Source organism: Dromiciops gliroides, chromosome 6 (genome assembly GCF_019393635.1).
Source record: "Dromiciops gliroides isolate mDroGli1 chromosome 6, mDroGli1.pri, whole genome shotgun sequence".
In the NCBI taxonomy this organism is placed as follows: domain Eukaryota; kingdom Metazoa; phylum Chordata; class Mammalia; order Microbiotheria; family Microbiotheriidae; genus Dromiciops; species Dromiciops gliroides.
In genome coordinates this window covers 47,402,746-47,427,126 of record NC_057866.1, presented here as the reverse complement: position 1 = coordinate 47,427,126, position 24,381 = coordinate 47,402,746, and the positions used below count along the sequence as shown (strand labels likewise).

The 24,381-nt window shown below is 35.6% G+C and overlaps 1 protein-coding gene across 1 annotated transcript in view; it reads left to right on the top strand.

Annotated features, from left to right (window-relative positions):
- Positions 1–24,381, top strand: part of SLC17A6 (solute carrier family 17 member 6) — a 64,710-nt gene that overhangs the window by 18,620 nt on the left and 21,709 nt on the right. Inside the window, exons 4-6 of the mRNA XM_043971310.1 lie at positions 18,426–18,540; positions 21,673–21,760; positions 21,849–21,935. Of these exons, the coding sequence (XP_043827245.1) occupies positions 18,426–18,540; positions 21,673–21,760; positions 21,849–21,935 (290 nt within the window). The remainder of the gene's footprint in view (positions 1–18,425; positions 18,541–21,672; positions 21,761–21,848; positions 21,936–24,381) is intronic.

The window sequence follows — 24,381 nt, the reverse complement described above, 5'->3', positions numbered from 1 at the left end:
GGTAGTATAATATATTTTTCCCATTTTTAGAACAACAGGGAGAAAACCAAAGACTTTTAATTTTTTTTATTTTAAATAAAAGTATTTTATTATTTTCCAGTAACATGTAGAGATAGCTTTCAGCATTTGTTTACATAAGATTTACAATTTCAAGTTTTTTTCTCCCTTCCTCCCCTCCCTCCTCCCTCCCCCATACAGCAGGCAATATATATCTATATACATATATGTATATATATATAGATATGTATATATATATATATATATATAATATATAACCAAAGACTTTTAAAATGTCAGAAGTCACTAACAATTACTTTAGAATTGGAGAGAGGTGATTTCTGTAATGCAAGAAGACATTGCCATTCTCAGGTATACTACATTATTACAAACAAATTTAACAGCTAGACTTTGGAGAAATTATGAGCAAGTGCCTGATGTAATCTCAATGGATTACCAAATTAAATAAAAGAAATTGCAAAAAAAAATAAACCTAAAATAGCATGTAAATTTTTACTTCCAGATCATCGGAAACCAAACAGAAACACGTTCTCTAGTGTTATAGTACAAAATAAAAGACAGTGCAAAGTAAAAGTCTCTGGACTATTTCTTGCTCCTTTCCCTGAATCTCTCCCAACCAGTCTAAGATGAAAGATTCTAGACAGTAGCTTGCAGAAGGGAAAATGCAAAGTTACATGAATAACCTGACCCTAACCAGAGAATAGAAAGGAGAATAAAATTTGCTCTGAAATGGTCTATATTTGTGATGTCAAATTAAAATAGAAATGAGGGCCACTGATCTATACATAAGGATCACAGCCAAGTACATATTAACTTAGTTTTAAAATGTGATATTATCTATGTTTTATTGCATTTTTATTTATTTTGTTAAATATTTTCCAATTAAATTTTAATCTTGTTTGAGCCACAACTCAGAATGTTGTAGGCCTCATGTAGTTAGACACTTCTGGTCTACTCTTCCAAAATTCTGGGGAGAAGTAAGGTAAATTTGACAATACAGATTCCCTGTTTGGGACATTCAAAGTTAAAATTCTTCACCCCTTTCCTACTAGTAGTTCCCTCTCCCACTTTCCACCCCCAAATTTGGGAGGCATGTAAAAAACTAGATAACTCACATTAGCAGTGCTGCATTTAATTGATAAGTCTTGTACCAAATTTTTTTTTAGTTCTCTAATATTTTTCATATAAAGAGAATATTTGAGTAATAAATATTAGTCAGTGGTGATCTTGATGGTAGAGATTTAGAAAAGGAAATTGAAATAACAATTATGACAATAGGGATGGGAAGTGGATTTTTTATTTCAGAAGTATAGGCAAGTCTGAATGAGCAAACTGTCTCTGTGGAGACAGGTTGGTTAACTTCTCTCTTCTTGCTGTCTTAGAGAGTTGCCTAGAGCAGAGGTGTCAAACTCAAAATCATTCTACTACATATTGACCTAGAAAAATAAAAATTAACATTATTTATGTTGTATTTTTATTTTAAAATTTCCCAATTACATGTATTAAGGAGAATAATTTGATACTTCAGCCTAGAAAACTAAGAGGTTGTGATTTAATTCTCATGATAATAGATAGCTTTTATAGATTACTTTAAAAAATCATATGTTGGGCAGATAGGTGGCGCAGTGGATAGAGCACTGGCCCTGGATTCAGAAGGACCTGAGTTCAAATCTGACCTCAGATACTTAACACCTACTAGCTGTGTGACCCTGGGCAAGTCACTTAACCCCAACTGCCTCACACACACACACACACACACACACACACACACACACACACAGAAATCATATGTCAATTGGGAATGGCTAAACAAACTGTGGTATATGATAGTAATGGAATATTACTCTGTAGTAAGAAAGGACAGTTTTACTTCAAAAAAGTTTGGAAAGACATGTATGAAATGATGTATTGGGAAGTTAGCAGAACCAAGAGAACACTGTACACAGAGACAGCAATATTGTTCAATGAAGAACTGTGAATGACTTGACTATTCTCAACAATACAATAATCCAAGACAATCCCAAAAGAATATTGATGAAACATGCTATCCACCTCCAAAAAAAGAACTGATATTGATGGAACAGACTGAAGCAGGTTATTTTTCACATTCTTTCATTAAGCGACAAATATGATGATAATGTTTTGCATGATCATATATGCATAACCCATATCTGATTGCTGCCTCAGGAAGGGGGAGGGGAAGGAGGGAAAGAGGGATAGAGATTGGAACACAAAAATATAAATAAAAATTTTTAACCTGAAAAAAGAATTCACATATATATAAAGGTATATATGTATATATACACATACCTATATATATATATACACGCAAACATATGTACATATATATACACAGATACATAAATATATATGACTTATTTGTGTATATTTGTATGTTGTCTCTCCCATGAGATTGTAAGCTCCTTGAGGGAAAAAAAGACTGTTTTTTGCCTCTTTTGTATTCCCTGATTCACACAGTCCCTGGAATAGATTATGTACTTGATAAATGCTTATTAATTGATTGATTCGCAAAACACCTTAAATACTTAATTTCATTTGAGTTTCCTACAGCACTGAGGGCAGTGTTATTATTCTCCTTTTTATAGATGAGGAAACTGAGCATGAGAAAAGTGAAGCGACTTGTATGAGGTCACACAGGGAGAGGAAGTGTCAGAATGACTTCTGAGGACTCTTTTAGCACTAAACCCATGATCCTCTATTCCTACCAGAGGCTGAGTTGGCTACTTCATTGAATTAGAAATATCTGAGTTCAAATTGTGTTGGAGTTAGTTACTAGCTGTGTGACACTGAGCATGTCACACAGAATTCTTGTCTGTTAAATGGCTATAATAATAGCACCTACCTGCTAAGGGTGTAAGGATAAAACGAGATGCTATTTATAAAGTGCTTTCCAAATCTTAAGGTGTTATATGAATCCTAGCTATTATTTTGGGTTTCTTGTGAGGTAATTGGAGTTAAGTGACTTGCCCAGAGTCACACAGCTAGCAAGTGTCAAGTGTCTGAGGTCAGATTTGAACTCGGGTCCTCCTGGCTCCAGGGCCTGGGCTCTATCCACTGCACCACCTAGCTGCCCCCAATCCTAGCTATTATTATTCAAACCCAGTTATTCCTGACTTCAGGTCTAGCAATCTATCCAATGCTTCCTTATGGTACAAATGATGGACTTTTCACTAGATACTCTAAGTGTAATATCTAAAATCCCTTTGGAAAAAATACTGATTTAGGTGTAGTGCTTCAGTTTACCAAAAATCTTCAAACCTAATGCCATTTGACATTGACTATCAATTAATACACGAGCTGTTATTAAGCTCCAGCTCACCAATCATTGTGGGATTACAAAACCCAAAGTGATACAATCCCTACTCTCAAGAAGTTCACATTTATTTGATGAGACAACATATATACAAAAAATAAATGCAACATAATTTGGTGGGGAGCAAAGCACTAGTAGTTATGGAGCTCAGGAAAAGGGTCAACTATATGTCATGGATAGAGCTTTAAAGGAAACAAGATATTCAAAGAGGTTAAGGTTAGGTCGGAGTATATTTCAGGTGTGGAGATAGCTCATGCAAAGGCCCAGAGACTGGAGATGAAGAGTCATGATAAAGGCCTGATCTTGTGTGTTCTGCACTGTCCATTAAAGCTAGAGATTGTTTTCATTTCATTTGTTCTAGGGTAGCACCAGATAAAAGGAAAATTATTACTGCAAAACAACTGTGATATAATATACTCAACCATATTAAATATTTATAGGTGGTAAATCTTGTTAAGGGAACAATCCATCACCTATTTAATTTTGGAAGCAGACCACAAGAGATGTTTTCCAGAGTGAAAAGTAATTTTTTGATGGACAAGAAGTCTAATGGGAGTAGAATTTAGAAGATTCTGCAGTGTTGTTTGGAGGAGATGAGGATGAGGCCAAAGTGGGCCATGCACTTGAACTCATCAACTGTCTCAAGTGAGGATTTATCCACAGGAGTATTCTGAAAGCTTGTCCAGGGCTGTTGATCTGTGCTTATTCTGAGACAGTTAGTGAGTCTTATAAGGACATAAAAGTACAAAGAACAGCAGTTTGTCCCCATTAAAAGAGCTCTCAGAAATGAATGATTAGTGGACTAAAACGATTATTGGAAAGGAAGCACAAACAAAAGAAATCTCTCCTGAACTTGGCCTACCTCAGGGGCAGTAGCAATGGTCCTTCTGTCCTCCATTTGTCCATCATTTCATATCGAGTGTTTTCAGCTGAACATCAGACCGGGCAGTAAGAAATAGATACACTTAAAATTTAGAATCACTTCTAAATGAGAGAAATAATTTTAGCCATGTATTTCCAAAGGGAATAATTCACTCTTACATATAATGGGTGGGGAGATGTGTGGTTGTCTTCTGGCAAAATGACTGCATGGTCATTCATATCATGGGATTGGACCGTGACAGATTATGTCTCCTGCTGAAACGCAGGAACGAGTCTGGGTAAAAACTAAAGGAATGAGGATGAAGGTAGTGAGGTGTTAATCATAATGAGACAATTAGGTGGCACAATAGCTACAGTGCTGGGCCTGGAGTCAGGAAGAGCTGAGTTCAAATTCCACCTCATACACTTATTAGCTATGTAACCCTGGGCAAATCACTTAACTTCTATTTCCTTTTCTGTAAAATAACGATAATAATAGTACTTACCTCACAGGATTGCTAGAGGATCAAATGAGGTAAAATATATTTAGCATAGTGTCCGGCACATAGTAGGTAGTTAATAAATGTCTGCTTCCTTCTTTGCTTCCATGTACATTTCTTTTATTGATATACTTTTTGGGGGGCAGGACAATGAGGGTTAAGTGACTTGCCCAGGGTAACACAGCTAGTAAGTGTCAAGAGTCACATTTGAACTCAGATCCTCCTGAATCCTGAACCATTGCTTTATCCACTGCGCCACCTAACTATTCCCCATTTTCTTTCTTTCTGTTTTAACATCACCTTCCTTTCCAAATATATTCATCCCCTAAGTCTATTCAGAGAGCCATCCTATGTGACAAAGGAAAAAAAAGGAGAGCAAAACAGTTTAGTAAAACATCTGAGTCTGATGGTCAATAAAGTATTCCATACCTGTAGTTTCCCACTCCTACAAAGAAGAAAGGGAGATGCATTTTCTGCTCATTTCTTCATCCCTAATCTTTACCATTTTTAACAATTAATTTTCATTTTTAGCATTCAGTTTTATTCTGTTTCTTCTTTTCTTGTTCATTTCATTTCCATTGTTGAGATTACAGTGATTCTATTTACTTCACCTGGCATCAGTTTATCTTAGTTTTCCCAGGTTTCTCTCATATTCATTGTTTCTTATGAACCAGTGCTATGCAATTAATCAATCAATTAGCCAGTCAATCAACACATATTCATTAAGCATTTGCTGTGTTCCAGGAGCTGTTCTAAGTTCTGGGGATACAAAAAAATAATGAAATAGTTACTACCTTTATGGTGCTTGCATTGTAATAGGGAGAAAACATAAAAAATACGAGATGAATAAAAGATAGTCTTGGAAACAAATGTAGTAGCATCTGAGGGGTTAGGAAAAGCTTCATGTGGAAGGCAGTGGTTGATCTAAATGTTGAAGGAAAGTAGGGATTCTGGAATGTAGAGGTGAGGAAGGTCCACATTCTAGGAATGAAGGCCAACTATTGAAAGGCACAGATGAAGTATTCTGTATGTGTGGAATACCAAGGAGGCCTATATACTTGGACTGTCAAAATGCTTAGAGAGGAAAAAAGTGTAAGAAGACTGAGAAGGCCAGAAGGATCTAGGTTGTGAAGATTTAGATATCAAAGTTGTTTATATCTGGTCTTAGTGGTAATAGGGAGTCCATGAAGTTTATTGAGGGATGTGACACTATCAGACCCATGCTTTAGAAAGCACTTTGGTGGTTATGTGGAAGATTGGAGTGGGGAAAGGCATGAGACAAAGAGAACAAATAGGAGGATATCATATTAGTCCAAGTGAGAAATGATGAGGGTCTGAACTGGTACAGAGGCTCATATGAGTGAAGAGATAATAGGGACTTAAAAAAAAAACCAGGAAGATTTAACAATTGGATGAATATGTGCAGTGAATGGAAGTGAGGAGTTAAAGATTACATTAAGCTTTCAAACCTGGGTAACTAGAAGGATGGATGGTGAGAATCTCAAAAGTGGTAAGGAAATTTGGAAGATGGTAGTATGATAACTTCTGTTTGGGGCATACTGAATTTGAGCTAATCAGTTCAAAATGTTCATTAGATCTTGATGAGGTATATGACCTCAGGGTTGTAGGGAACTCAAATGAAATAAGCTACTTAAGATGTTTTGAAAATCAAGTGCATGATGAGGGGCAGGATTAGAGAAGATAAGACTAGGATTGCATATATGGATCTAAGAGTCATCTGCATAGAGATAGCAGTTGAACCCCTGGGAACTGAGCAATCAAGAGAGGGTAGTGAGAAAATTGAGGAGTACCCAAGAAAGAACCATCATATTCATGTACCACAATTTGTTTACCTATTCTCCAGGGTATGGACATCATCTTTGTCTCGAGTTCTTTGCTAATATAAAACGTTCTGCCACAAATATTTTGGTGTATATGGAACCTTTCTCTATTTGAAATGCATAGATAGATAGATAGATAGATAGATAGATAGATAGATAGATAGATAGATAGATAGATAGATAGATAGTGAAGTAACTGTTAGATACTGAGGGAATGTCTCTGCAGTCCAAAATAAAGATTTGGCAGTTCCCTGTTTAATTTCATTAGGATGGAGGACCAAATTCATGCCTAAGAAACCCACTCTGAGCCATGAATTAAAATGATTAAGTGATCCATATAATGGCTAGTTAGAATGTTGGAACTTCTCAAAGTCCCCTTGTCCTACCCCAAATATCTAGCAACTACCAGATATCTAGCTAATCTAGCAACTACATGTTGCCTAGCCATCTGCTTCTGTCTTTCCCGAACTAAGTTAAATACAAACCACTCCTTCCTGCCACCTCTTCCCATGTGCTCATCTAGCTAAATTCTGTTCATGTCCATGAAGGGAAGGGAAGAAGAGACAGGCACACATCTTGAGGATATTTCAAAACATATAATTACTTTCTCTCACATTTCAAGCTAGTGGCCTGGGTGGGCAATGTTTTCTTTTCCTCTCTGAAAGCAAATTATTGCTTGGAAGATGGTAATGGAATCCTCAAGAGGAATGTTTGAAGGACCATGTGAATCAGGGATATTTTGCTGCAAGAATTGGAAATCCTCTTGTTTATTAATAGAATCATGGAATTTAGAGGTTGTTCTATTACACTACATGACTATGATCTTTTATTAGCTTTCTAATTATCCCTTTGGTGTTTCTTCTAGTTCCTATTTTTCATATATATATATATATATATATATATATGTATGTAGATGTGTGTGCATACATATATGTATCTATATGTACCTAGATATACTGCCTATATGTGAGTGCTCTTCAAGTTTCTATGCTTTACTCTCTTCTCACCTTTATCTACCCACCCCTCCTTTAGGCAAGTCATCACTTACAATAGCATTAATTATCACCTTTCTGTCTCCAAATATTTATCTCTAATTCTGACCTTATTTCTGGGTATTGGTCCTTGAGCAATGGCTGGACAAGTTGGGGTATATGAATGTAATGGAATATTATTGTGCTGTAAGAAATGATGAGCAGGAGGAGTTCAGAGAAACCTGGAGGGTCTTGTGTGGGCTGATGATGAGTGAGATGAGCAGAACCAGAAGAACATTGTACACAGTATCATCAACATTGTGTATTGATCTACTGTGATAGACTAGATCCTTTATATATTTCTAAATGCCCACAGTACATTTTCATCTGGATGACCTCCTAACTTCTCAAACTCAACAGATTTACCATGTTCCCTCTCAAGTGCTCATCTCCCCCTAACTTCCTGATTTCTTCTATTCACTCAGGCTTGAAACCTTGGGGTTACCTTAACTTCTTTCCTCTTTCATTTGTCCCTTCTTTGTAAACAATGACCAAATTCTGACAGTTTTTCCTTCACAAGGTCTTTCTCATCTGTCTTTTCAAATGTCTTTACTACTCAGTAGACTATAGTATCTCCCTTTAGGATCAAATATTAATTCCTCTCTTTAGCTTTTAGGACCCTAAATACAAGCTGTCCACAACTAATTTCTCCAGTTCCATTGTACATCATTCTCCTCTCATATGCTGTTGCCCTCCCCTCCAAATTTTTCTTGTAGCTAATTATGCTGTATTTTTTGTACTCTATTTGTTCTGTATAAACTAATGTATATCCATATTGTCTTCATTGTTAGAATGTAAACTCTTTGAACATAGGAATTGTTTCATTTAGTATATTCACATCCCAAGAATCTACCATGTAGTAGATGCATAACAAATACTTGTCCATTCATTGATTTATCCCTTCCTTTTCATTCATAGTACAATTAACGACCTTGTTGCCCAACATCCACTCTCCTTCCTCTATTCTTTCTCCACTTCTTTGCATCAAACAGCACTCTGTCTATAAATCTTCCCACATCATCAACTATCTAGTGCCAATTTACCTTTCCAGAATTACTTTTCACTACTGAACTCCCATATACTACATATTCCTGCAAAAATGGAACTTGATATGTTCTGTATGCACATTTGCCACCTTCTTTTCACCTTTTGTCATTCTTTACTTTTCAGCTGGAATATTTTACCACATTGAAATCATATGGATGTTTCAAGGTCCATCTCAAAAACCACCTCTCTTGTAAAGCCCTTCTTGATGACCTTAGCACAAAGGGATCTTTCCCTTTTCTTGCCTCTTATATTTACTCTCTCTCTCTCTCTCTCTCTCTCTCTCTATATATATATATATATATATATATACACACACACACACACACACACACACACACACACACACATTTGAGATGCCCATATACTATGAAATAACTGTTGGATACTGAGGGAATGTCTCTGCAGTCCAAAATAAAGTTAGACTTGGCAGTTCTCTGTTTAATTTCATTAGGATGGAGGGCCAAATTCATGCCCAAGAAATCTACTTTGAGCCTTCAATTAAAATGATCAAGTGGCCATATATGCACACAAATATATGTTGTGTACGTATAGGTGTATATATGTGTGTATACACATACCTTTCTCAGTTGAGGATAAGCACTGTGTCTAAATCGTTCCCTTCCCTCCAATACCTAGCATAAAGTCTACATTTAATAGCTATCAGCTGAATTAATATTAAATGAGATCCAAATTTCTCTTTTGGCTGGGCGGGCAAGGGACAGAAAAAGTGTAAATTATTTCTAGATAGCTATTATCTAAAGGAACAGACTTTTTATCACAAGAAATGTTAATTACTTGGATATGACATTGATTTGGCTAGTAATTGATGAAAATAAGCTCCAGAGTGATTGAAAGATTTTGAAGACATATTGATCAGTCATGGAAAATATAAGGATGGTAAAAGAAATTTAAAATCTGCAAGCATCTAAAGATACTGTGATGAGTTTGCCAAATTAGAAAAAGTAACCACAGTAAGAACTGAGATGAAATGCTCTTAGATATGAAGTGTGTGGAGGGTTTTCGATGGGCTACTGAAGGAGAGGAGACAAGTCATTTTACTGGTAGTCAATAGAATGAATGCCATCTGGCCTTCCGGAATTTTGGCCAATTTCTTTGGCCAATTGAAGCCTCTATAGGCTTCAATTTTCACATTTGTAAAATGAGGAGATTAACCCACTGGGGTTCCCTCAAACTGAAATTATACATGGGCTCTAAGTTTGTAGCACTTACCTATTGATATTTATTTGAATGTTTTCAGAAAGCTATGATTTCTTTAAAGTACATATGCCATCTAACACTATCATGAATTGTCTTCATTAGTTGCAGTGGCCAAAAGAATTATCTCCTGGTAGATGGACTTCTATTTATGAGCCTTTTCCAACTTAGCAACCATGATCCTCCAAGGATAGAGAAACCAGGCACATTAGGAAGAACATTTACTTGGTAGGATGTGCCAGAGCTCTTTTTTGTCCATTGGAATTTCTACTTGGGGAACTCACTCTCTGCCAAGGTAGAAGGCTATCTACATGATTAAAATAAAAACCTATTTTTTCTTCACATTGATCATCAATTATTTTTCCTATTGGCATAGCGGACCTGGAGTATTTCCCTTGGCACTGGGCCTGGAGTCAGAAATACCTGGGTTCAGATAATGGACTTAGAAACTTATTGGATCTAAGACCCTTGGCAAGTCATCTAAACTCTCTTGACCTCAGTTTCCCCATTTGTAAATTAGGAATAATATTAGCAACTACTTTGCAGGGTTGTTATCTGGATCAAATAAGAGAATAATTGGAAAGCAATAAGCAGAGTGCCTGGAACATAGTAAAGAATATATAAATAGTATAGTATGCTAAGAGCTATACAAATACTAACTATTATTTTTATTATTCCTTAAAAACATGAATAGTGGCACCTGGAAGTTTGAGGTACTTAGTTTAAGCATTTACTAAGGTCCCTAGAGTTTCAATCCAGACTTCTGTGGTCAAAATGTATTAAGGAACAAGCCAGAGAAAAGATATTTGTGTGTCCTTGAAAACATTCTAATTTGTGTCCCCCTAGATTTAAATTTTTAACCCTCTCTGCATTACCATCTATCAGATAAACACATTCCCTGTAAGACATGTGACTAGACTTCACAGAAAATCGAACTTTTCTGGTGTTGAAAATATTTGCATTTATAAAAAGTCTTATTAAAGTCCCCCGTTACTGTAATACACCAGTCACATACCCAACTACTTTGTCTTTCACTAGTTATGGTTTTGTACACATTTTAATACGGGTTAAAGATGTTACTCAAAGTTATACTTATGGTACAAATTATAACTAATATTCATAGTGTGAAGCACAAGATAGGTGCTCCAAAAATTACAATCATAGGTTTTAGAACAAGAAGGAACTTCGAGATATTCTAATTTGACCCCCATTACAATTGAGGAAACTAACATTCAGTGACGTGAAAAAAATTGCTATTAATAACTAGTAGAACAGAGATTTGAAACCATATAGTTTTACTCTCAAAACAATACCTTTTCAAATTAAGTTTATTGCAAGAATGGACATAAAAAAGATCTTATCAAATCTAAATAGAGAGAACTTCAAGGAAAAGGGGTTTGAAAATCAGAAAAGAAAATGTTAGTAGGGTGTAGAAGAAATAGAATTTGTCTTAGAGTCAGAAGAATTTGAAGTGTTGCCTTGGCCAAATCATTTAACTTGCTTGAGATTTGGTTTCCTCATATAAAATGAAGGAAATAATAGTTCAGATACCTCCTTCACAGAGCTATCATAAGGGAAAAAGCATTGTAGAGACTAAAGTACAATATACATAACAAAATCGTGTAATGTCTCATTTGAAAAGGACCTCAGTGGTCATCTATTCCAATGCCTTATCTGAACAGGAATTTGTTCTACAACAGCCCAGAGAAGTGGTCATCCAGCTTCTGTTTAAAGTTTCAAGAAATAGGAAACCCAAAAAATTCATGAGGTTGCCTATTCCTGTTTGGGATTCTTCAAATTGTTCAATAATTTTTTCCCCTTAAATTGTGGGTCTCCATAACTTTTATTTGTTTGTCTTTACTTCTACTCTCTAGAGCTAAATGGAACAATGCTAAGCTCTTTTCTATATTCCTTTTAATATTTTGAGGCAATCATGATGACTCTACTGTCTTCTCTTAGCTAAACATTCTTAGTGCCTCCAAAAATTTTTTCTATGGTATTTTTCCTAGTTACCTTCCTAGTTGTTGATCATTCTTATGTAGACATGAGGTAATTTGTCAATGACTTTATTAGATGTTGTATCCAGAATTGAGTGTAATATTCTAGATCTGGGCTGTCCAAACTAAATGTTATTGGTACTGTCACTTCTCTCTTTATACTGTACCTCTCTTAAAGAAGTCTAAAATGGCAATTGCTCTTTTGGCTTCAAATAAAACTTGATTTATATGGAACTTGCAGTTCACGAAGATCCTCCTTTTTCACATTTTTTGTAGCCACACACCCTCCATTTTGTACTTGTATAATTAATATGCGGTTATATAGATACAGAGATAGAGATTATAGAAATATAGATAGATATAAAGTTATATATATATTGATATAAGGTCACATGCATATGTATATATACACATATATGTATGTATTATGTATATACCCCCACACCCCCACATACCCACACCCACATACCCACCCACACAGATGAATATAGATATAGATCCCTATTACATTTCATCTTATTATATTTCTCCTATTTTTGGATCTTCTCAAGTCATCCAATATATTAGATATCCCTCTCAATTTCATGCCAGTGGTAAATTTAATGTGTTACATCTACGATTTAATCTATACTTTAATATTCCACAAAATCTATGATCTCAATGATTTGTGTATCTTCTCCATTGGTGCCAATTGCAACTTAACCACACCTTTTCATCCCATATGACTCTTATCCATTTTTTCCCATTGATTTTTCATTAATAACCTTCCCTAAATGCTGAAGGACTTCTTTTAGGTTTTTTTTTGTATTTCACAGAAATGAGCATAACCCTCAAGTTATTTCTTTGTTATTCCTCCATAGCACCACAGGACTGACCCACTTCCCTTTTTAGCGATACATTTTTTTTTCATATAAAATGCTCCTTACATCAATTCTTGGGTGTAGATAGGTCATCATTAGAAATATGTTGCAGACTATTGGTAACTTCTATGAAGCTATTTGGTACCTGTTGGGTCATCTAAAAATTTTGATTTATTGAAGATAGTGCTGTTCTCAGACTAAAAATAAAATTTAAGGAGAACAAATGTTTTAATTTTGTTTGTTTCATGTGTAATTAAAAGCATATGAAATTTCCTAAGGAAAATCCAGAATACTCTCTTATTCAATTCTAGAGCTAATTGTACTTCCACAATACCTTTTTTCAAGTATATGGACTGATGAACTAATTCAATGGATTTGCCTTCCAACCCATATTCTGAAAGATATTTATTTCTATCCTTTTAGTTTTTCATGTATGGTTTATTAGGCCATTGTATTTTGAGCAACCATGACTCAAAAAGGAGGTACTGTGATGTTTTGGGACTTGACAAAATTAACACAACATGATCTGCAAATAAGAGCAACTGAACGATTTCATCTTCACCTTCCCATTTGATCCAAAGAATAGCAACCTCTATGACAGTGATGAGTACATTTGGTGAGACTTCATCTTCCTGTCTCATGCTTTGCTTGATGTCAATAATAATGGAGTTATAAAAATGAATAAGTTTTTGCAGTTCCATTTTTCAAGGAACCTTGGATGATCTTAACTTTAGTATGTTTATTGGAAGATAGTCTTTAAGGTTGTGTTATCAAACAACAATAAACATATGATTTTTTATCTTTTATCCAGTTATTTGACCACAAAGATATGATCTGCTGTAGAAAACCATCTTCAAAAGAGTACCCATCCTCTTTTAACATTCTCATCAAGTATAATCTTGATATGTCTGTAGATCATTCTCATAAAGATTTTATAAAGATGATCAAGTAGGCATACGAGTTGATGGTTTTAAAGTCTTCTTGAGCACTTTTTTATCATGAGTAAGGGGTGATGATTGATCTGTAGTGATTACTATTATTCAGTTTTCCTTTGTTTTTGTTATTTTCCATTCCTTAAAATATCCTTAAATGCTTTTAATATCATTTTGTCTCTAGTATAGATTTCTTCAGTTTGTATTTGGTCTGGTTCAGTTTCTTCTCTCCAATTTCTTTTTATGTAATTTCTACTCTATTGTTTGTTTAACACATCATAGACTGAGAGGTTAGAGTTTGATCGTCATCAATAATCATTACTGAAACATTACTGAAACACTAACAATTTCTTTATCTTTTTGCATCTATGTGTTGTCCACATGGAAGCTATTACTAAAGCTTTTAAGGCACTGTGGCTTATTTGGTTCTCACATGAATATTTATTAATCCTGGTTTCAGTGTTTCATGAGGAGATTAGCAATCATAATTTTCTGTCATCCTCCTCCATAAGGTTTTAGAAATAATTTTACATTCTAACCTAGTTTTTACTTCAGCATCAATACCACTTTAATTGGATAGAAGATCATATATTTTTCTGGATACTTTTTGCTTCTTTGTTGTTGAACAGCATTATACTTATTAAACTCTAAAAAAATAATGGCAATCAAACACAGTATCTTTGCCTTTTTCAATTTTCCATTTTTTGTCATTAATGTTGAATTATTTGAAAAGGTTGGACAGAAGTTGTTGAAAGTATTGGTAGTATCTCCTAATCTTAACCTTTTGTCTAATATGATATGGGTATTGGCTTTAGTTCTAAATAGTTAATGGTCTGACTGAACACAAATTTTGAAACTCCTCATCAATAAGCAATCATTTTCTGTCTTTCAAGATATCCTCACATTATTTTCTTGTGTGATGTTGTTATGTGCTCTTCACACCCAACATTTTCTAACTTTCTTATTGAAGAATATTAATGATATTCATACGTACATTCACAAGCACAAGGCTTTTGAATAATTTACAAATTTTGCTGTTTTTTTCTAAAATCAAATTTACCAGTTTAATAAATCATAAACTGATCTGGTTAAAATAAGAAATGACCAATTCTTGATGATTACAACTTCCTTTCTAAATGCTCCTAAGCTATCCTTTTAATAATAAATATAAAAAAATACGAAGTCAAGAATCAAAGTAAAGCTCCTTGACTAATAGTTTTAAGAACCCCCCCCCTTTCTGGAAAGGTGGGACAATGTCAGTGTCAAGAGCGTTTTTTCTTCTTCCATTGATTGTGATTCTTCAAAGCTTCCTCATATTGGCTAACCAACCACAACTGCCAGTTCTTTTCACAATCTGGAATTTAGTTTGTTTACACTTGGTACCCGAACTCACTGAGCACATCTAAACACTCTTTGAACATCTCTTCATATACATTGAGTTTTGAGCCCCTGTTAATCATTTTTGTTCTCTTCTCCTCACTTTAAATCATTCTCCTTGGCAGAGAAAACAGAAGCAAAATAAGAGCTTAGTAGGTCTGCCTTCTGTCATCCATTATTACCACGCATCCATGTCAACCATGATTCCTTCTCTTTCTTGGTCTTTTACATGGCCTGGAAAAGGCTAATATTAGGTCCAACTAAATGGGATGTAAATTAAACATTTCAAGGGAAAATTGGACCTTGTAATAAATATTTTTAAAAAATCATTAGCAATGTAAAGTTTCTACAATATCTTGACTCACTTGCCTTTGTTATTTTTTTAAATGCCCATGATCCAAGTGTATTTCTATAGGTAATTGGAAGATTGAAGTGAATCTGTGGGAAGATAGTCATAACAATTTAGCCAAATACTCATGAAGGCCTGGCTACTTGGAAGTGAAATTCACTAAGTTAAGGTATCCGTTGCTGGCTACTCCGTACCTTCTCCTTCTATTCCCTAAATCCTCCTAGGGAAAAAAAAAAACATAAATCTAGAAAAATATCATTTTTCCTCACTCCCAGGGAATTCCCCCATTGCCCTTTGATTATGACTTTTGTTCTAAAAGGATACTTTGCCCATCCCCACCACACCCATCATTTTCCTATAGTCTCAAAAGAAAAAACATTGCTTCATACAACACACTACTTGGGGGCACAAAAAAATTCAAATTTGGAGTTTTGACTTTGGGGCACAGGGCACACTGTTGTTATTGTTTTTTATGTATAACCATGAGTTAAATTCAGCTTTTAATATATTTGATTATAAAAAGGTACATGTTATCTCAGATTTCATAGCAAAAGGCTATGGGAAATTACATTTATTTTCACCATGCAAGAAATGACCTAAACACAACCACAATTTAGCAGGAGTTAGATGAAATGGGCAAAACATTTCTTCTTCATTAGTAAGTTCATAGACTATAGGATGTCAGTGTTGTAAGAGACCTTAGAAGTAATTGAGTCCTTTTCTTATTTGACAGAGGGACTAACTGAAGCCTTGAAGTTTTGACTTGCTTAAGGTCATTGGCTGAATCAGAAGCAGATTTCAATCTCTCAACCTGAAGTTTTGAAATCAAAGGATAAGGAATATATTGAATCTAGGTCAAGCATATTTATACAGAGAAAGAGTAATGTGGTTGTGTAGAGAGAATATTTGCTTTGGAGGAGAGAGGCTACAAAATAGATTGCATTAGAGAAGAGAGAGAGAGACAGAGACAGAGACAGACAGACAGACTTCAGGTCTTTTTCCTTACTCAGAAATTCCTAGTACTAATTCTTAAACTTTGGAAGCTGATCAATGTTGTTTAATCCTACACTCATCAAATAGTTGCATGTTAATGTGCTCATCTATACAAATTAGGGCTATTAATACATGATCTATCATGATTAAAGACTGAATGGAAGGCCCAAGATGGGTCTGATCAAACTTGTACCATGAAGAGAGCCTGAAAGAGGTCTTTCATCCCTGAACATCTTGACCAGATTAGTTTACGCAGATTATTAAATTAAAGGAATGAGGTTTTTTATACAGTTTGAGTATCACTATAACATTCTTTTTTAAAAAAGAACAAGGGCTGTGTTGTTTTTTTTGAAGGTGTTTTAAGGTTTAATTACATTGTTCTGTTAATATCTTCCAAAAAGATATGCTAAACTATGTTTATGTATACATTTAAAAAACACAGAATAATAATGATGGTATAAAAGAACATTCATTTTTATTTTAATAATAATATCAAACTGTTCTTTGCAGTCCCAAAAGTCTTTAGCTTCATTATTTTATATGATTCTCTCCATGATCTAGTGAGGTAGACAGGACAGTGGTAAAATCTTCATTTTACCAAAATGGGACATGAGGTTCTGAGGATTTGCTTAAGATTACATAACTAGGATGTGGCTAGTAGATCAGAGATTTTCACCTGGGTCTTTGGGTTTTTCTTACTGCCTTTCCAAAAGAGATTCTATGTAGGGTTTCTTTCAACATTAAAAATAGGATTCCAGGGGCAGCTAGGTGGTGCAGTGGATAGAGCACTGGCCCTGGAGTCAGGAGTACCTGAGTTCAAATCCGGCCTCAGACACTTAACACTTACTAGCTGTGTGACCCTGGGCAAGTCACTTAACCCCAATTGCCTCACTAAAAAAAAAAAAAAAAAAAGGATTCCATCTCTCCCCAAATGCATGTATGTGTGTGTATACACACATGTATACATATATATGTATACATACATAAATATGTATATATTACCATATATATGTAGTATTAAAGTGTGCTGGAATAGCATGAATACACATACATATATATTTGTAAACATATATACATAAATGTAAAATGTATAAAATATATGCATCTATATTTGCAAACATATATGTGATTATACATTGATCAAATGAGATTTATCAAATGCCAATGGACTCATTTTCTTCAGTGTATTTGAATAATAAAATGTGTTTTAAGAAATATAGTCCATTTCTCTATTTGAAGTTGAGGAATGACAAGTGGGCAGCTCTCCCGCTCCACTGGTATCTTTGAGATGTTAGAAGCTGAGTAAGGCATCTACTATGTTGAATGGTCTTACAGTGCCATATGTAAGGGAGGATATGAACAAGAGTCACACAGGATGGGCAGACATGGATGGTTGCAATCTGCTTTGTTGAAGGGAAGAACAAAATTAATCAGATCAAGAACCACTCAAATATGTGAAGACTGAGTAATCATTCAATGAAGTATAGAACATTTTCAATGTTTAAAATCTGTGTTAAAGGTAATTTCCCAATAGGTTTTTCATTTACTCCAAAAACATGAATTTGTGAGCACTTAAAGTGTGAGATTTTTTTAAAGTATTTTATTTTTTCAAATTACATGTAAAGATAGTTTTCAACATTCATTTCTGTAAGATTTGGAGTTCCAAATTTTTCTCCCACCCTCTCTCCCCTCCCCCTCCCTAAGCCAGCAAGCAATCAGATAAAGATTATACATCAAAATCATGTTAAACATGTTTCCTCATTAGTCGTGTTGTGAGAGAAGAATCAGAACAAAAGGGAAAAAACACAAGAAAGAAGAAACATCAACAACAACAAAAGTGGAAATAGTACTCCATAGTTCTTTTTATGGATGTGGAGAGCGTTTTCCATCATGAGTCTTTTGCCACTGTCTTGTATCATTGTATTGCTGAAAAGAGCTAAGTCGATCACAATTGATCATCACGCAATGTTGTTGCTACTATGTACAATGTTTTCTTGGTTCTGCTAATTTCATAAAGTGTGAGATCTTTTTAGTAACACTCTGTCTTCTGTTCTTCTTTCCTTTTCGCAGGGTTTTTGGAGCTGCCATACTCCTCACCTCTACTCTCAATATGCTAATCCCATCTGCAGCTAGAGTGCACTATGGCTGTGTAATATTTGTTAGGATCTTACAAGGGCTTGTTGAGGTATGGAATTGTTGGACAACAAACAGAATGAACAAATTAACTTTTCTGACTGATAAATGAAGACTTGGTAAAAGGCTATGTCTATACAATGCCAAATCTACTGATTGAAAAGCAATATAGCGCCATTCAACAATGTCCTTATTTTGTGCTTAACACCACAGTCCCCCAGGGGAGAGATAAGTATTATATGGGTCAGGATATCTGTCCTTAAGGAGTTCAGAATCTAACAGGATGCTATGGTATGTATAGAAGAGTGTTGACCTTGCAGTTATGAATCACTGAAATTCAGAGATGGAATTTACTTCAGTGGCATCTGGTTCATTCCATGCCTGAAAAGAATGGCCCCTGCAATCTTCTTGACACGTGGCCATCAAATCTCTTCTCAAAGATTATGATGAGGAATTTACTACTTCTGAAGCCAGCCCTTTCCTATTTTGGATGTTTTAATTGTTAAAATGGTTATTTTTCTTCTTTGTATAAAGCCTAAATATTTTTCTTTGCAATCACTACTCTTTGTTCCGAATTCTATTCTCTAGTGGCAGGAAGACCTGAGTTTACATCACACCTCTGACACCTATCAGTCATGTGACCATAAACAAGCTTGTTGTACCTAGTGTTCTCTTTAAAATGGGCACTGTAATGCCTATCTGACATATCTCACACTGTAGTGGTGAGGTTCATTACATATATGCACATATACATGAACATGAGAGAAATGATTATTAATAACTAATGATTTGAGGAGATTCAGAGGTCCCCCTTTTCTCTATCCTCATTGCAAAACCTCAGTCTCTGAAAGCTGAGCTAATTAATCTTCTCCTCTATCTTACCCTACCCAACCTTACAAGGAATCTCTAGTCTAAAATCAATTCATTTCAATCAAGTTTGGGTGGATACAGATCATTATATCTAAATTTCCCAAGGCTGGGTGTGGTCCTGGTATAGAGATACTCTTTTTGTCCAAGGGTACCATAATGTCACTTTCAGTCCCTCATTGGAGAAAGCCCACTTCTCTTTGTAAAGTCAACCCCACATTGCTAGTCAATCAGAATTTATTGCCACACTAGAGAACACATCTCTGTTCCAAAGGCATATACGTCATAAGCCTGACACCATGATGGTCTTTGGTCTATGACAGAGATGGCCAAATGATCATCCTTGTATTAAAATGCTGACATTATTAATAAAAATAATTAAATTACCTAGAAATTATGTCTCTTGACATAACTTTTAAATGCCACACATTGTTTTTATACATACATATGCACTTCTCTCTCTCTCTCTCTCTCTCTCTCTCTCTCTCTCTCTCTCTCTCTCTCTCTCTCTCATCTATCTGCCTACCAATAGAACTTTATAAACTCCCCCCAAAGGGTTATGTCAATATGTCAGTTATTATTTTATAATACATTAGGAACATGCAAACAGCTGACTCTGTTTAGAGTTTTACTATAGGTGGCAATGTGGTATAATGGATAGGACCAAACTTGAAGCCAGGAAGACCTGGGCCCAGGTTCTGTCTCTTACACATACTGGCTGCTACTCTGAGCAGGTCACTTAACCTTTCAGTGCTTTAGTCAATTCTCTAAAACTATAAGTTACAGAATAAATGTCAAGTTTCATCCCCTAGGAGTTTTCATCAATGAAATCACAGATATAGACTTTATTTTGTTACAGGCTTTATTTAGTCCCATTTTACATTCGTTTTTTGGGGGGGAGGAGGAGGCAATGAGGGTTTAGTGACTTGCCCAGGGTCACACAGCTAGTAAATGTCAAGTATCTTAGGTCAGATTTGAATTCAGGTCCTCCTGAATCCAGGGCCAGTGCTTTATATACTGAACCACCAAGCTGTACCTTAGTCTCATTTTACAGATGAGGAAAGTGAATACTAGGGAGATTTAAATGACTTATGTTGTCATACAGCTAAATCAGAAGTGATATTTGACCTTAAGTTTTTCTAATACCAGATTAAGCATCCTTTCAACTACATCATGCTACCTCTCTAAAGTCTAGGGAAAGTTAATTGCTGACTTGATATATCAGGGAAGGGTTAAGGAAGTAGTGAATAATAAAGATGACTCATACTGGAGTGATGGCAGTGGATAGAGAAAAGAGGGATCAGATGGAATTGAGAAGACTTGGTAACCGATAGGCTCTTTCAGCTGAGGGAAATGGAAGAGGTGAAAGATAACACAAAGGATATGAAGACAGGTCAGTTTACAATTGATCTGTCTTCATGATGCTCAAACACTGGTATAAGTGACAGTTTTCAAAGAATTGACTCCTTTAAAAATTTTGTTTTTGATTAGTTATTTTGGCATTGTACAGACACAAATTCTTTGTTGAACTGGAATAACAAAATGTTTTGAGTCAGTAAATTGCTGGGAAAAACTATGAATACCATTTCTGATCTTGTTCTATTAATTAAAGCTAATGTTCCCTTAAACAGATTCCTGCTGTCTAGAAATGGAAGGGACAGCCAATTCTCTAGGTTAAATACAACAGTAATTCTGAGTTTTGCCAATGTTATTTTTATTTGATGTCAGTTTGTGAGGGAGAGGAATGTTTTAAATCATTGACAAAGGCCCTACAGTTAGCAAATAAGAATACAAATCATGGAGGAAGTTAAATGTTTTGCTAGGGTCATTAAGCCTCAGAAATAATCAACGAAGCTTGGTAATTGCTTTGCTCCATAAGTCTGAGCTTCAAAAATCAGAGATCAGCAACGGATCCTGGCTGTCCCTTTCATTTTGGAATCAATGATCTGCATGGAAAAATTGACATATCACAAAATTATCTTCCAAAATTCTGCAGAGAAATGCCTGGAGGGGCAGAAGAACTATGGGTCTGCATAAAAGTCTTAGCTTACTTTTTCTAAGCTGGAGCTAAATAAAAATTGAAATGATGGGAAAATCTTGGAGAGGCAGGGTAGATGTAATTGTTACCTTAAAATAGGCCTTCTCCCTCTTGAGACCCAAAGTGACTGAGGGCAGGAAAGACAAAGAGATAGGAACTTTTAGTTGTATATGGGAACAACTTGGGACTAGCTTGTAGGTAAAATGCAAAAAAGTGAAGTGGTTCTGCTTTTCAATTTCTCAGTATTCAGTGATTCCCATCCCCCATTTCCCCCTACAGGGAGTCACCTATCCTGCCTGCCATGGAATATGGAGCAAATGGGCCCCTCCTCTAGAAAGGAGCAGATTAGCAACCACTTCATTTTGTGGTAAGTAACTTGCTCTCCTTTTCCATGGAATATGAGCTCAAGTCAACAATGTCTATTCATTTCCTATGTGTTCTTCCATTTGTTGTAGGTTCCTATGCAGGAGCTGTGATTGCAATGCCTTTAGCTGGGATTCTTGTGCAATATACTGGATGGTCCTCAGTGTTTTATGTCTATGGTATGTTAACCTTTTTCATTTAAGCTGAGCCTGCTCTGTTCTCAGACAGGTGTGGGAGGGTAATGGAAATAAAGACAAGCAGAAGAGAAATAATAAAGTATTTTTTTTTAATGAAAGATAACATTTGGTCATGGTGAATTTTGATGAGAGGTAGCATTTTCTTCACTAAAGTCCTCCTCTGATGCCATCTTGGACAAGATGACCTGCATTCTCAAAAGCTAAGACTCTAGGTAATAGATTTAAAGCTGGAAGGATCCTTAGAGGCTATCTGGGACAATCCTCTTATATTTTACAAATGAGAAAACTGAGGCCCAGAGAGGTTGTGACTTCTCCCTCCCCCCCGCCCCCGTCTTAAATAAGTAACTCAGGTCATCTGACTCTAAATACAGGGTTCTATTCCCTATTTCAAGCTGTCCCTTATCTTGTCTTGCCTTTTGGAATCTAATCTCTGTCAGATAATACCAAACTGGAAATGCTGTGAGTGTCATCCCAGAGATGGATTCTGGGCTCGTCAACCAAGGACCAGACTAGCTAAATGCACATGGTTGCCACATGGGGTGGAGGGGAGAGTTTGCAAGTAATGAATGATTTTTTTTGGTCATAGTAACTCATGAATATATTCTGCTAAGGTGTGAAGGGTTTGCAGTCTGCTGGGGAAGAGTAGCCATATGAGTGAAATCAGATCTTCTGAAAAATTGGAGTCATGTTGTATTTACTCCATCATGTCTCTCTCACCTTAATATTTTGAGATCAAGAAAAATGTTTTCCATCCATAACCCTTCTCATACTATTCATTTCTTCTTAGAAATAGCTATTAAGCCGCCAACATAAGCTTCTCTAAGCAAAATGGTATTTTTTCTTCATGTGCATGTGTGTGTGTGTGTGTGTTTAAAAGAGAGCTCTAAGAGGAGATGAGATATGTGATTTCATTGGCATAGGGTGCTCTCCATGAAGAAACTCTCTTTATCAATGTAGATAAGTGCATGTTCTAGCACTTATAGCCTTAGAAAGTTGTCTGGGGCACTAAGAGATTAAATGATTGGACAAGGGGACCCAGATGGGACTTGAATCCAAGTTTCCTGTATCGGACCTACTATCTATTATGTCACACTGCTTTTTCTAGAATTAACAAAAGGCCAAATTAAGAGAACAGTATATGTGTTTGTTTGTTTTGCAGGGCAATAAAGGTTAAGTGACTTGCCCAGGGTCACACAGGAAGTGTCAAGTGTCTGAGGCTGGATTTGAACTCAGGTCCTCCTGAATCTAGGGCCTGAATTCAGCTGCCTCCTCAGTATATGGTTTTAAAAAAAGTTTTGTTGGTGTTCTTTGTTTCTATTTTACAAAAATATTGATGAAACTTTAAACATGTATATTGTTCTTTTCATTTAGCCTTTCATCATCCATAGCAAGGAGAAATAGAGTATTGACTGATTGCCAATGGATGAGATGGGGTGGAGGGGAGAGTTTGCAAGCACTCACTCCTCTGTTTCACCCTTTTCCTTCAACTTCTGTGTCCTTTTCATCTCCTTTGATTTGTGGATATAGGGCTCCGTCTCCTATTATGCTGTTTAGTCCTGTGGAGATACTAGTAGTAAACTCAGGTTATATGAACCTTTCCTTTCTTTCCCTAGATTTAAAAGGAAAGGGAATCATGTTCATGGATGTAGATCTGGAAGGGTCTTTAGAGTTCATCTAGTCTAACACGTTCATTTTATAGATAGGGAAATCGAGGCCCATGGAAATTAAGTGACTTGTTCAAGGTCACACAGATGGTAAGTGTGTGGATCCAAACCCTGGTCCTGAGATGTCAACATGCCATTTTTCAATCGATTGTAGACTATCTCACCCTAGTGATAAGCTTTGTTTCTTTAAAACCAAACTATAGTCTTCATTTCTTAGTAACATTTTTTAAAAGAACCAGACAAAGTGATAAATGAAAGAAGAAATTGCCAGAGAATTAGTTTTCAAATGCCACCAATTGAACTTTGCCTCTCTCCCTTAGTAAATGAAGGTGAAATTCTGAAAGATGAATGAAAGGTAACAGAGAATCAGGTCCCAGAAGCTCATGCAATTTGTCTCATTTTATTACAGCTTTATGAAGAAAATACCAGGGGATAGTAGAGATTGTGAATAGTTTATAGGATATCTATTTAGTTGTGACTTTTTATTATTTGGGGTGTAAGAAGATTCATGATCTCATTAGATGGATGGCTCAATTGTTCCTTTAGTCTAAGATTGAGTAGGATAAATCCATTCAATTCAGATATACACTAGGCACTCGAGTAGACAAAGTTTAGCTAAGACATAGTCCTTGCCTTCAGGGAGTTTCTAGTCCAATGAATATGATACATAATAAGAGATTAGTATGTTAGAGAGGTTCAAAACCAAGTGCTGGTGTGGTACAATGGGAAAGGGGATCAGGAAGGTTTTAAGTGATGTGAAGGAA